Source organism: Microtus ochrogaster, unplaced genomic scaffold (assembly GCF_000317375.1).
Source record: "Microtus ochrogaster isolate Prairie Vole_2 unplaced genomic scaffold, MicOch1.0 UNK6, whole genome shotgun sequence".
NCBI lineage: Eukaryota > Metazoa > Chordata > Mammalia > Rodentia > Cricetidae > Microtus > Microtus ochrogaster.
In genome coordinates this window covers 13714683-13729508 of record NW_004949104.1, presented here as the reverse complement: position 1 = coordinate 13729508, position 14826 = coordinate 13714683, and the positions used below count along the sequence as shown (strand labels likewise).

The window sequence follows — 14826 nt, the reverse complement described above, 5'->3', positions numbered from 1 at the left end:
TGTATACACAACCTCAAACACAGAACAGACTATATGTGTGCATGTAAACACAACCCCACACAGAGACAGACTATATGTGTGCCTGGATACACAACCCCCCCACATAGGACAGACTAAGATAGTATTATCAAAACTAGTCCGACTTGTTTCTATTTCTGTGACACTGTAAACTGGCTTCCTGGCCCTCTGTGGGCAGCTGTGAAGTGTGGGTACCAAGCAGGTGCTGTCTGTGAGGGTGCCACTTCTACCGTCTGGGCAGCAGGCCGAGACACAGCCACACAGGCTGCTCTGTGCCACCAGCTTCAGATCTGCCACCTGTCCCTCCTGCATCATTCAAAACTCTGGCAGACACATAGGCTCTCTGCTTCACCCACTTTCCACACTAGACCGCCCCAAACACTAGCACCCTCGGGACCGAAGAGGCACACGGAGGTGACACGTGCCAAGGGGATGCCGTCTCCTGGCTCTGTGTGGGGAAACCACAAGTGTGCTCAGAAGCCTGATCTGAGGGGCCACAAACGCTCCTGCCAAAATGAGACCAGTTGCTGGGACATTCTCTGCTGGTAAGAGGAACAGGATCTCAGTACCTCTTCTCATGTTTTCAGAAAGTTCCCTATGTGCAGGGAATTCTCTATTTTCTCTTCCTTAACAATTTATTCTAACAATTCAAGCAGAGAAACATTCCTGCACCACAAGAAACACAGGGACCACTTCTCTATCCCAGCCTAAAACAACACAGGAATCTGGTCAGGAACCAGCCTCCTCCCTCCTTGTCTCTGAGGGCTAAGAGCCAGAGGATCACTTTGGTGATGCTAGACAGAGTGTCTGGGGCCTAAGGCCAGAAGGAACTAGTTCAAGACCATCACCCACATGTAACATGAGATTCATGGAATCCTCTTAGGTTTATTATAGATATTAAATGATATTATAATTCACGTCAGATGCTTTTTAGTTTGAGTCATGCTAAACTGACATTTTTAAGATGAAAATGGTCAGTGACAAATTCACACCGTCTAGCATGAAACAGACAATGCTCCCTCAACTCTAAGAAGAAATCTTATGATTTGGATGCTAAATGTATGGTAAAGATTTGGCCCCAGGATGGCGCGACTGGGGAGTGGGGAAGTTTTCAGGAGGTCCTGTGATCACAGGGCATGCCCTAAAAGGAAACCATGGGGCCCAAGCCTCTTCTTCCTCTTTTGGGGCTTTCTGGCCATGAGCCAAGCCTCTTGGTTTTGCCACGTAATCCCTATTGTTGTCATCTGGCAGGTGCAGCATGAGCCTAGAAGCAATGGGTATACTTGATCACAGACTGGAACCTCAGAGGCCATGAGCCAAAGAAACCTTTTCCTTTGTAGCTGGGAATGGTGGCTCACTTGCATAATCCCATTACTGAGAAAGCTGGGTATGACTGCTATTGAGTTTGTGGCTACCCGCACCTCAGAGTGAATTCCAGGTCAGAGGAGACAATTATGAGATCTTAACAAAAATAAACCTTCATGCTTTGGGAGCTAAATATCTCAAGGGGACCGCGTTCAGAAGTCCTTGGTAACAGCACTAGTGTTTGTGTGACTAAAAGTGTGGTCAAATGTGTGTGGGGGTGTGACTGGGTTGGGCAGACAAGGGCATTTTTGGGTGTGTGACTATGTGACACCAGCTATATGCGTGTAGTATATGTGGTGTGGGAGGTGTGAGATGTATGAAGGAAAATGTGCTGTGTAAGTGTATTGGGCAAGGAATGAGCTATCTCCACAGACAGGGCAGAGCAGCTAGAACCTCCTCACAGCCCGCTCAGTTGGCCACCGCACCAGGATTAGCATCCTAAGACAGGCACACTCCTCCTACACCACGCAACAGGCTGGACCAGTTCTCACCCCTTGTGCATTGTTACCAGCACGCTCAGGAGCATCCCAACCACTCAACACAGCTAAGGCAGCTTCTCCCCTCATTTCTCACTGGGTTCCGTGTTAGAATGGAGGCCCAGAAGCTGGGAGGAGCTTGTACACACTAGCGTCCAGGAAGGCGGGCGCTGTGTGCATGGGAAGAGGAGCACAGCAAATGGAAAAGAATACCTTGCTGTCTCTGAACATGAGGGCAGCGCTATGGCCTTGGGAGAACTGACTTTGTTGTCCCAGCTTTGGGAGCACTGGGGCACAAAATGTGGGCTGGAGGCTGGATGTGGTAGTGTACACCTTTAATTCCAGTATTCAGAAGGCCAAGGCAGGCAGATCTCTTGTGAGTTCTAAGATGGCCAGGGCTAAGTAAAGAGACTCTGTCTCAAAATCAGAACAAAATAAATTTGGGCAGGCTCGAGTCCCTGCTATAGCTTTCGGCCACCACCCTTCCCTGTGGGGCTCCATTGTCCCTGAGCAGTGGAGACAACATCAATTCTGAGTGCAGGAACTGAGGACTCAACAGGAGAAAGACAAGGTCTCACTATGTAGTCCTGGCTGCCCTGGAACTCATTTTATAGACCAGGCTGCCCTCAAACTCAGAGTTTCATATGCCTTTGACCACACCTGGCCCAAGAAAGACCTTATTTGAACACTGACCCCCAAATACTGCACTCCTCAAGTCTCCAAAGTCCCTGAAAATGACAGGGACCCTGAAGGCACAGAAGCTCACGGCAGGAAAGCCGATCTATAGCCACAACAGGGGCAGCACTCAGCCTGGAGCTGCAGAAGCTATGCCATGAAAGCCAGGGCTCCTCCCTAGGTTTCATGACCTCCAGACCACTACCCCCAAATCCATACCTGTCTTCAGGACCACCAGGTGCGCAGCATCATCTCGGACATAGGAGACAGCAGCGATGTCGTGGATGGGCACCCTGAGGATAATGTCCTCCCCGTCCCTCCAGGCCAGCTTGACATTGTAGGCAGACAGACTGAGCACAGCATCGTGCTCCTGGGTCAGGTGTCCAGGAAGCTGGTGGGCCCGCTGTAAAGAACCACAGGCATCAGAAACGCTGGGCCACTGTATCAGGCTCTCCTCTCCTCAGGGAGCGCTGTGCTGGCTGATGTCCACACATGACTGGTTCTAGCAAAGGGGAGGTAAATGCTGCTCCCCTTGGTACAGTGAAACTCCAAGGATGTCGACATGTTCCAATCACGTAGGAGATTCTTCTGGAACTGCCTTTTAGATTCAGACTTACAGTATGCATTAATCTGGAACAGCTTTAAACCGTGAGCTTGGGAAGCAGCCCAAAACCAAGTCTAGAGATTAAAGGCTCAACTAAGAAACAGTCTCTGTCATCGAGTCAAGAACACCCAGAAACTGATAGAGCTGGGTCACCCCTCAGGCTGAGGTCAAGACTCAGGGGACCAGGGGCTGATGCTGGCTAAAGAGCAGAGCACACGCGGGAGGGGCCGTTACCTTTGCCTTGTCTATGAAATGCAGAATCTCAGTCCTACTGGAGGGGTTCAGGTAGCCGGGTATGGATGTTAACTGACCTAGATACTGCAAGAGAGGGAGAAAGAGAGCTGTGAGAAACAGAGCCAGAAAACCGCTGCCATCAGAGCACAGACCAGCGCCTGTCCTCAGGCTACAGGCCCACACATCATCCATGCGCATGGAAAAGTGTTTTTGTTTCTTTGGTTTTTCGAGACAGGGTTTTTCTGTGTAACCCTTGCTGTCCTAGAACTAGATCATTTATTTTTTGTATGTGGATTGGTGTTTTGCCTGCATGTATGTCTGTGTAAAGGTATTGGATCCCCTGGAACCAGGGTACAGATAGCTGTGTGCTGCCACCTAGGTACTGGGAATTGAACCTGGGTCCTCTGGGAGAGCAGCCAGTGCTCTTCACCACTGAGCCATGTCTCCGGAGAGTCCTGAGTCCTATATTCTTACTGACGTCTCAGCAGTTGTAGGAATCATCCCACATTTCCCACTGCTTTGTGTTCACAACTGTTATCAAAAATCTTTCATAGCTGCCTCAAGACTAGTTTTGATAGAACAGGATGACAGAAGCAGGTGCTTCCTGGTCACTGTTGGGGCACTATGCATAGCCCCACTAAAAATTAAAAAAAAAAAGAGAGAAAAGTCAGCCCAGCTGACGAACATGCACAAAGAGAAAGGTGAAGCCGTGGCTTGAATGCACCCTCCCAAGACTTAACCCCTAAACAACAGTGTGGAAAGGAGGGGCTGTGGGAGGTAATTAGTTCACAAAGCCTCGGCCCTTAGAAATGAACGAACGACACTGTAGCAGAAGCAGGATCTTGTTTTACATGTATGGATGCTTTGCCTGCATGCATGTCTGTGCACCACTTGTGTGTCTGGTGCCCATGAAGTCAGAAGGCATTGGATCCCCTGAAACCACAATTAAAACAGTTGTGAGCCACCCTGTGGATGCTGGGAAAGGAACTAAGATCCTCCAAGAGAGCAGTCACTGCTCTTAGCAAGAGCCACGTCTCCAGCCCCTCAGGTTCTCCCCTTCTCCCTTCCATTCATACACACAAGCCTAGAACCCACGAAGACCAAAAGAGAGCACTGAATTCCGTGGGACTGGAGTGATAGACGATTGTGAACCAATCAAACCCGGGTCATCTGGAAAAGCAACAAGTGTTCTTAACTACTGAGCCATCTCCTCCACCCCCCTCTTCAACTCTTTCTTGATTGGATCTCACTATGTTCTGGTTGGCTGGCCTGGGACTCACTACACAATCCAGGCTGGCCTAAACTCCTTCCTTTTTGTTTTGTTTTTTGTTTTGAGAAGGGTCTCATATAATCCTGTAGGCCTCAAATTCCCCTATGTTGCTAAGTAGGACCTTAAATTTCTGATTCTTTTGTCTTTATCTCTTGAGTGCTGGCATTAGAGGCCACCACCCCTGGTTTTCGCAGTGCTGGGGACTGAACACAGGGCTTTGCAAATGCTAGGCCACGAGCTCTATCTACTGAGCCACATCCCCAGCCCCTGGGCAACCCTCCTGCCTCAGCTTCCAGTCTTGCGATTTCAGGCACGTGCAGCACCTGTGGACAGAAGTGGAATCGTAGAACAAGTCCCATTCCTTTTGCTCTGTCATCCTCTTGGCGGCAGGTCTGTCTGGAGCTGTAATCTTCAGTCTGGGCTTTTTTTTTTCTCATAAAAAACATACATATGCATTTTAAAAGTTCTATTTATGAGTGTTTGCCTGTATATATGTATGTGGATCCTGTACTTGCCTGGTGTCCACGAAGGCCGTAAGAAGCACTGATCCCTAGAACTGGAGATGTGGACGGTGTGAGCCACCACGTGGGTGCCGGGAAGTGACTCCAGGTCCCATAGCCATAGCTTTTACATTTTATTCTATAATTACTGTTTGTGTGTTCAGTGCGTGTGCATAGGTGTATGTAGGATGTCTGCATACACACCATGGTACATGTGTGCTGATCATAACTTTTGGGCGATAGTTCTCACTCCTTCCACTGCTGGTTCTAGGGATCAATCTCAGACCATCAGTCTGGTAAAGCAAGGGCTTCTACCCCAGAGTTACCTCACTGGGGGTCTACCTCACTGGCTTCATAAGCACCCGAGGGGCAGAACTGACTCCCAGAGTTCAGAGTCTACATCTGAACTAACTGGAGCTTATCTAGGTGACTCCTGCAGGGTAAGTTCTCATCTCTGGGGCTCCTTGTTCAGGTGCCCAGAAGTTGAAGGATTCTCTCCATTACGGCACAGAGGAGGCATGGCAGCAGAGCCTGGAGGCACCTGGTCACAATGCGTGTCTGTAGCACCCAGCAGCAGTTTGAGTCACGGCAAATTTCTACAACCCAGGTAACCCTCCATGTCCAGTTCTTATGAACTGACAGCCTACCAATACATTTCTCCATAGAAGAGAATTCCTGGACTAAACATTTCTCATTTACTAATTCACATATTTAAGATTCTTTATTTAAAGGGGAGTAAAAGTGAACTTTCAGTTTCTGGTCCAGCACATAAAAAGCCCGGGAAAGGCGCTCTCTTCATCACAACAAGAAAACTGCCAGGGGCTGGGCATTGGTGACATATACCTTTAGTCCCAGCACTTGGGAGGCAGATGTAGGTGGATTTCTGTGAGTTCGAGACCAACCTGGTCTACAGAGTGAGTTCCAGGTCAGCCAAGGCTACACAGAAAAACCTTGTCTTGAAAAACCAAAAAACAAAATAAAAAGAAATGAGAAAAATCTGAAAGTATGAACAGAGCATTATGTCATTCCTAATACAGGCATTTTCCTCAACGAAAACATTTTCCCAGGCCTAATCACCTACCTACAAGAGAGCAAATGTGTAACTCCTTCTCCCTCTAGCCTCTGGTTCATCCTACTGACAACAAAGCACACTGGGTTCACAGCCCAGGGACCTACACAGGACTATCAACACAGCTCTCATCCATCGGCAAAGGCTCCTTCCAACTAGCAAGAACTACACCAAAGGAAATTTTAGCTGCTGGCGCGTACACTTACAACCGTCAGGATAGCTTACTTACCATCATAGCAGACTACCATAAACCCTCACACGTAATCCCTCTGCCCCATACCTAAATTCCTTACACCTAGAGCATCATGCCTAGAGTTCAATGATTTACAAGGCATACAAAAAGGCAGGACCACAGTTGGGAGTGACCACAAATGGTAGCATTTCAGACAAGGCAGAGACACAGTAATTGTCAGACTGGGAATTTCAAACAACCATCGTTAGCATGGTAAAAGATGAAATGGAAAGTGGTACAACACAGGAGGAGACGGCAATGGAAGCAGGAAGATGACAGTCTAAGAGGGTCGAGAAAGCAATCAGTGGGCGTGGACTTGAGAATATATCAAAAGAGAATTCCCAAATTGAAAACAAGGGGAGCCAGAGAAATGGGGACACACCTGTAACTCGGAACACTGGAGATAGAAGCAGGAGAAGCTGGAATTTGAGGGCACCCTCAGCTACAGGGTGACTCTGAGGCCAGACTATTTGAGAGAGTGGGAAGGCAGAACGAGAGAAGAAAGAACTGCAGGACAACTATAGGTGTACTGTGAGAGACGAGAACGCTGGGAGGGGCCAGGTGAAGAGATGGCCCAGTGGCTAGAGCACTGGCTCAGTTCCCATCACCCACCTCAGGGGCCTGCATGCTCATATCCTCACATGGACACACATGTACACACGTAAATTAAAGGGAAACTTTTCAGAGAAAAGTAAAAGAAATATTTAAAGTACCAATGCCTAAAACTTTCTCCATTTAAGGAGAACATACCAACCCAGAGCCAAAAAGATTGTAGGACAGAAAGCAAAAAGTCTACACATAAACATATACTCAGTTTCCAGGAAGAGAAAAACAAAGGTTAGATTGTATAGGAAGCCACAAAGAAAAAACACTCTATAGAAAAAGGCCGAAGTTAAAAATGACACTGAGCTTCTTTTCAGAATACAAGACAAGAGTACAGAATTTAAAGATTCCAGAGGAAAAGCTGCCAGCGTGTAACTGCGAATCCAGAACAATTACTCTTCAGCAGAGGAAGAGCTAAAAATGGAGCGGCAGCCAGGGGTAATCACAGCACTCAAGAGGCTGCAGCAGGAGGAGCAGCACGGAGCAGACCAGCCCAGCTATGGGTTGCAGGCCAGTCTGAGCTAGGACTGAGGCTCTGTCTTAAAAACAAAAGCAGGCCAGGTCTGGTGCACAGACCATTAATCCCAGTATTTCAGAGGCAAGGTGAAGGCAGGCAGCTCTGTAGGCACCCAAGGCTACTTAGTGAAACCCCTCTAAAAAAAAAAAATGAGAGTCTCAGGTAAGAAATGTTAGGTGGCTGGAGAAATGTCTCAGCAGTTAAGGGCACTGACTATTCTTCTAGAAGTCCTGGGTTCAAATCCCAGCACCCACATGGAGCTCACAACTGTCTGTAACTCCAAGATCTGCCATTCTCACACAAATATACCTGCAGGCAAAACACCAATGCACATAAAATAAAAGTAAATGGGGGGGGACTTCAGAGGGGCTCAGCAGTTAAGAGCACTGACTACTCTTGCAGAGGACCTAGGTTCAGCTCCCAACACCCACATGGTAATTCACTACCATCTGCAACTCCATTTCCAGGGAATCCAATGCCTCTTCAGGTTTCTCCAGGCACTACACACACACACATATATTCAGTCACATGTACACATAAAATAAGCAAATCTCCTTCAGAGAAAAGGAAAATTACTTGACCAGAATCTGTGATCTACATAGATAAAGAATATGTAAAGAAAAAAAATCTTCTATTTTCTTATTTTAATGGCCCCAGCGGCAGCTGACTGGAAATAACAGCAACCGTGCACTAGACGAGGGAGCTTACAGGTAAGAGAAGCAAGCAGCACAAATCTGTTACTGGGATGGGGCAGACTGAGTACAGGACTGGCACCCTCACTGAAAACTGAACACTGAATATCAACGCAAAGCTTCCAAACTGTGAAGTGGCTGGGAGCTTCAGGGACGCTCAACCCATAAAACATTATACAAAGATTCCAATGCCAGAAAAACATCAAAATCTGAATCACTTTTGGTATTTTCCTGATGAGTGTTACTCAAGCTATCTTCAGTAATAAAATGGCCATAGTGACACACGAAACAGGACAGCACTGTCTGAAAGTGGAATGAGGTTAGTTGTAAATGCTTTCTGCAAATTCTAAGGTGCTGTGGAATAATTCTCTTGTACACTGTAAAGATCTGTCACTCGAATTGGTTTGATAAAACGCTGATTGGCCTGTAGCCAGGCAGGAAGTATAGGTGGGGCAACCAAACTAAGGATGATGGAAAGGAGAAGGGCATAGTTAGGAGACGCTGGCCAGATGGCAGAGAGAGCAAGATGGGCATGCTGTACTAAGAAAAGGTACCGCAACGTAGTAGAGTGTAAATAAGGAATATGGGTTAACTTATACTGTAAGAGCTAGTTAATAATAAGCCTGAGCTATTGGTCAAGTATTTGTAAGTAATATTAAGCCTCTGAGTCAATTATCTGGGAAGTGGCTGCTAGGTATTTGGGAACCGGCAGGCAGAATGGCAAACTGGAAAGAAATATGTTTATACCAAGGCATTAAATTAAAATAATACATTTGAATTAAGTTAACATATAAATATATACGTGAGATAGTCAGAGAAGAAAAACACTGTACAAAATGCTCAAATAAAACCACAGAAAGCAGAAAAAAGGGTGGGGAGAAGAAAACAAAAAACAAGGGAAGGAAAAGGGTTAAATACAGTAAAGTATTAATCTAGCTATATCACTATTTACTTTTGGACATTAGGGATATAGTATGTGTGAGGTCCTAGGTTTAATGCCCAGTAAAAACATACACATACACGCATACACAAGCACATGCACACACACTGGGGATGGGAAGATGGCTTAGCAAGTAAAAGCACTTAATTTGAAAGCACAAGGACCTGGGTTCAAATCCTCAGAACCAACATAAAAAGCTGGGCATGCCCCACAGGTGTGGGTGGTAGAGACAGAAAAATTGTCAGACTTGCTGACTGCCAGCCAGCCTAGTTCAGTGACAGACCTTGTTTCAAGGGAATATGGTAAAAAGTGACAAAGCAAGACACCTGATGCTCTTTCCTCTGGCCTTTGTGAGACCATAAGTGTATTCACACACACCCACATACACACATCACACAGACACACACTACAGACACACATCACACACATACCACTCACACACATATCACACACACCACACACATCACACAGACACACACTACAAGCACACTACAGACACACACTACTCAGACACACACACCACACACACACACCATACACAGCATACATATTAGAAAAAAATAACAAATATTGTCAGGCTGGATTTTATTTATCATCATTGTTGTCGCTGTCTGTTTGTTCTGAGACAGGGTCTCTCTGTTCCCTGGCTGACCTGAACAGCTGGCCTCTAACACAGAGATCGTTCCTCTCTCTGCCTCCCCAGTGCTGAGATGAAGGCGAGCACCAGCATGCCTGGCTCCGACTGGATTTTAAAGTAAAGTAAGATGGAGTTCTGCTCTCCACAAGAGAACCACTTTGATTATGAAGATGCACACAGATAGAGAAAACAGAAAAAGTCATCTTGAGCTAGTGCTCAATGGAAGAAACCCAATGCCTACTTTCAGGAAAAACTCTGGATAGAAAAGTAGAACTGGAGGGTGGAGCTCAGTGGTGGAGCACTCACTTGGTGCTTGTGAGGTCGCGGGCTCAAGCCCCAGCAGCACAGGAGGGAAATAAGAGATAAAAGAGGCAGACAAGCTGATAAACAAACCAATTCTTTTTGCTTTGTTTAGGGGATAAGCTCTCACTGCGTAGCCCTGAACTCACAGAGATCCGCCTGTCTGACTTCCGAGTGCTGGAATTAAAGGAGTGCACGACCATGCCGTGTCAGGAGCCAACTCTTCAATAAGACATAGTAATCCACATGAGCTATGCTTCTTTTGTTTGTTTTCAGGTTTTGGTTTTTAGTTAGTTAGTTAGTTTGTTTGTTTTTAGACAAGGTTTCTCTGTGTAACAGCCCTGGATGTCCTGGAACTAGCTCTTGTAGACCAGCTTGGCCTCGAACTCACAGAGATCCACCTGCCTCTGCCTCCTGAGTGCTGGGATTAAGGGCATGTGCACTGCCCGGCTCCTGTGCCATGTTTCCTTTTTTTTTTTCTTTTTTTTTTTTTTTTTAGTTTTTCAAGACAGGGTTTCTCTGTAGCTTTGGAGCCTGTCCTGGCACTAGCTCTTGTAGACCAGGCTGGCCTCGAACTCACAGAGATCCGCCTGCCTCTGCCTCCCAAGTGCTGGGATTAAAGGTGTGCGCCACCACCACCAGGCTCTGTGCCATGTTTCTAACCATGTGCCAAAATATGTGAAAGTAAAAACCACTGGAACTATAAGGGAAAGCAGATGACTCTAATACGGCTGAGACTTCAACAACCTCAATCAGAAATGAACAGATGCAGCAGGTAAAAGATCAGAAGGGAGCTGGAGAAGCGCTCAGTAGCTTGAGGATCTGAGTTCTGTCCCCAGAACCCCTGAGGAAGAATACTCTGGTACTCTGGCTGAGGAGGCAGACACAGGAGGATCACTGAGGTTTGCTGGCCAGACAGGCGAGCCAGATCAGCTCCAGGACAAGTGAGAGACGCTGTTTCAGAGAAGTAACATGGGCAGCAATGAAGGAAGGATACTGATGTTGACCTCTGGCCTTTACACAGGTGCACACACATTCACATGTCTTTTGGCTCCCCCAGAAATCAGAAGGACAGAGCTGGACTCAGCATCAGCACTCAACGGACTGTGCCTGCCAGCTACAGTCAACACCACCCAGCAACAGCAGACTGCACATCCTTCAGCTCCTATGCAAGATCCATCCAGTGACCACATCTGGGTCGTAAATACACCTTACCTTTAAAAGAGGCCTGCATACAACGTCTGCTTGTAGAGACAATCTACCAAAGGAGGAGGAGCTCACAGGAAAACACACAATTTGAACATCCCAATGATCTATTAAAGAAGCAGACTCGGTAACAACTAAGAGCCAGATTCAGAAAGGTTCATCGTAAATTCTACTGAATGTTGGAGAAAGGAATGGGGGCCGAAGGGTGTTTCAGGCAGGACATGGTGGAGTAGACTAGTAATTCCAGCACTCAAGAGGCAAAAGCACGGTCAGTAGTTCAAGGGCTTTCTGGACTATGGGACTGGGAAGATGGTTCAGTAGGCAAAAACATTTGTCATGCAAACATGAGCCTGAGTTACAATCTCCAGAAGCTACAACTAACAGGGAGTAATAAGTTCAGGGATTCTATGGCAAGATGGGAGGTGAGAACAGAGACTTTCTACAAGCTCACTGGAGTATAGAGGCAAACAATGAAAGACCAACGTCTGAGGTCACTGTCTGACGTCCATACACACGCACACACTCACATGAACACACACATATATGTGAGCACACACTCAAGATTAATTCTGCTAATATTGTATCTAGCCAGGCATGGTGGCATATGCCTTTAATCCCACTTGGGAGGCAGAAGCAGGAAGAATTTCTATGAGTTCCAAGCCAACCAAGATTACATAGTGAGTCCTTGCCTCAAAACAAAGCAAAAAATAGTATTGTATCTACATTTATTTTTTAGGGTTGTAGTGGGAGGGGCACAAGTAGCTATCAGAGGACAATGTGGAGGAACTCGTCCTCTCAGTCAGCGAGCTTCCGAGAATTCAACTCAAGTCACCAGGATTAATGGTAAGTGTCTTACCCACTGAGTATCTCACCTGTCCTGAGCTGGACTGTAAAGGTGCCTCAAAGGCCCTCTCTGCCTGCTCGCTATGCTCTGTGTGCTTGTGTGTGTACAGAGGGAGTGAAAATTGCTACAACATTTATCAGTGATAAAATGCTGAGAATAAGATGTGGCTGTTGAGCACTCATGGCTAAAATAAAGACATTTACAACACTTCCTCTAAGGTTCAGGGAACATTGCTGCTGAGGGAAAAAATGTGAGAGCCAGAAGAAGGTGAAGTGCCACCTCTGACCTCTGTGCGATCACTGTGAGCATGGACCTACAGCACCTTCAGTATCTGCACGGGGCTGCACAAGATGGGCTCTGTCAACTGTCAGTCACACTGTGAGCATGGACCTACAGCACCTTCAGTATCTGCACGGGGCTGCACAAGATGGGCTCTGTCAACTGTCAGTCACACTGTGAGCATGGACCTACAGCACCTTCAGTATCTGCACGGGGCTGCACAAGATGGGCTCTGTCAACTGTCAGTCATGGGTGGAGCAGCGCTCCTTACCCCTGAACGATGGGCTACCGACAGATTCTGGGAGTGGAACAGTCACTGTCTTCAGCTGTGTTCCCACTGCTGCGCCCACCAGTTTCAACAGATAGCCCCAAACCCACGGTCACGCAGGTGGCCCTGGTTAAACTAAGTGGGTCAGAAAACAAAACAAACAAGAATGTGGGAAAGAGGTGTTTAATGGGAAGCGGTGGCTCACGCCTTTAATCCCAGCATTTAGGAGGCAGCGGCAGGTGGATCTCTGTGAGTTCGAGGCCAGTCTGGTCTATATAGAGCAAGTTCCACGCAGCCAGGACTATGCAGAGAAACCCTGTCTCAAAACAAACAAACAAACAAGAAAAGATGTTTAGTGAAGACAGAGCTGCAGACAAGATAGTCAGAGGACAGGAGAAGATGGGAGTGGTCAGCATATATTACATATATGTATGTAACTGCCAAAGGGAAAATTTAATTAACAAAAATATTCCAGAATAAAGCAGCAAAAATACCTTTGGTTTGTTTGTTTGAGATGGGGTTTCTCTGTGTAACCCTGGCTTCCTGGAACTCACTCTGTAGACCATGCTGGCCACGAATTCACAGAGATCTGCCTGCTGCTACCTCCCAAATGATGGAATTAAAGGCCTGCGCCACCACCGCCCAGCTGATACAACTCTCACAGATGGCCACAGAGCAAAGAACTCACAATGTGGGCATGTTGAGAAGGACCCACAAACCCCACCAGGAAATGCACCAGTCCTCAGGAGGCCTGAAGGTGCTCTAACTACCATGGCACTGGGGACATTTGGGAAGGACATTTGGGTACCCCGAGGCTCTCTGGGAGGGTCAGCCTCTGCATGGGAAACTAACTGTGGAGTGTGATCACAGAACTGGGCCCCCAGGACAGAGAAGCCACAGGCCAGGAACTGTACAAGCCAGGCAAGAGCAATTCACAGGCCAGGCAGGTTGGGCTGGTAACAAGCAGCAAGGTCAACATCACAGCGGGACACCTGAGCATCTGACTCACTGAATGGTGCAGTCCCTCGGAGCAAGAGAGATGGAGCCAACGGTCCACTGTATAATTTATAAGCAATACAGAAACGGGCAAGCAGAGGGCTTCTAGAACAAAGTACCAACCTGACTACTCCTAGTTCTGAAGCAGCTCTTACACCCTATGGTGATCGAGAGGCAAAGCCTGAAGGGGAAGGACTCCAACTTTCTGAAGGGAGTTTTGTAGATCAGGCTGGCCTCGAACTCAGAGATCTGCCTGCCTCTGTCTCCCGAGTACTGGATTAAAGGCATGCGCCACTACTGCCTGGCTCTAAAGGTTATTTTGTTGACTTGGGCACATGTAACTGAGAAAATGATAATCTTCAAAGGTTTCTGGAATAAAAGTTATAGGTGATGTTGACACTTAAGAGACAGACACTGCCAACAAGCCCTGTGTGTGGTGTGGACATACAGAAGTTGGGGAGTCACTGTGAGAATGGGTCTACCTTCTAGGGTCCCCTGGATAAAAGAGCTGCTGACGGGCTACCCACCACTTACTGAACACAGGACATAATCCTCACACTGGCCCTCTGACTTGTGAGTTACTCAAGCGGAAGAGGCCATGTGGAACTCCTAAAACCCATCTCAGCCCGAAACTGTAGAGCAAAGTGGTGAAGCAAAGCCAGTCCCGCTGCCTGTGGGACACACCGTGAATGAAAGTCGCATTGCAGGCCTGGAGTCCACTCAGACACCCATGCCCCATGAGCAAGCAGCACACCAACACAAGCCAGAGGCCAGCATGGGATGGAAAATGCCTCACTTGGTGAGGGTTTTGTGAGCGTTATGCAAGAACATCTGTGAAGATGGTAAACACGGCTGCTGTGTGGACCTAGCACTCACAAACCTAAATAGTTCCTTAAAGAACCACACTGGTGCTGGGCGGTGGCGGCGCACACCTTTAATCCCAGCACTCGGGAGGCAGAGGCAGGCGGATCTCTGTGAGTTTGAGTCCAGCCTGGTCTACCAAGCAAGTTCCAGGACAGCTAGGACTGTTACACAGAGAAACCCTGTCTTGAAAAAAAAAAGGACTGTGTAACACTGATGACATACTGCTCACTAATTCAG

The 14826-nt window shown here is 47.3% G+C and overlaps 1 protein-coding gene across 2 annotated transcripts in view; it reads right to left on the bottom strand.

The window, feature by feature from the left end:
• Ccm2 (CCM2 scaffold protein) overlaps nt 1-14826 on the bottom strand; it is a 55765-nt gene that overhangs the window by 11182 nt on the left and 29757 nt on the right. For both annotated transcript variants that reach the window (XM_005366205.2, XM_013353358.1), the window contains 2 exons: nt 3373-3456; nt 2754-2937 (listed from right to left, as the gene is read on the bottom strand). In XM_005366205.2, coding sequence (XP_005366262.1) covers nt 2754-2937; nt 3373-3456 — 268 coding nt within the window. The remainder of the gene's footprint in view (nt 1-2753; nt 2938-3372; nt 3457-14826) is intronic.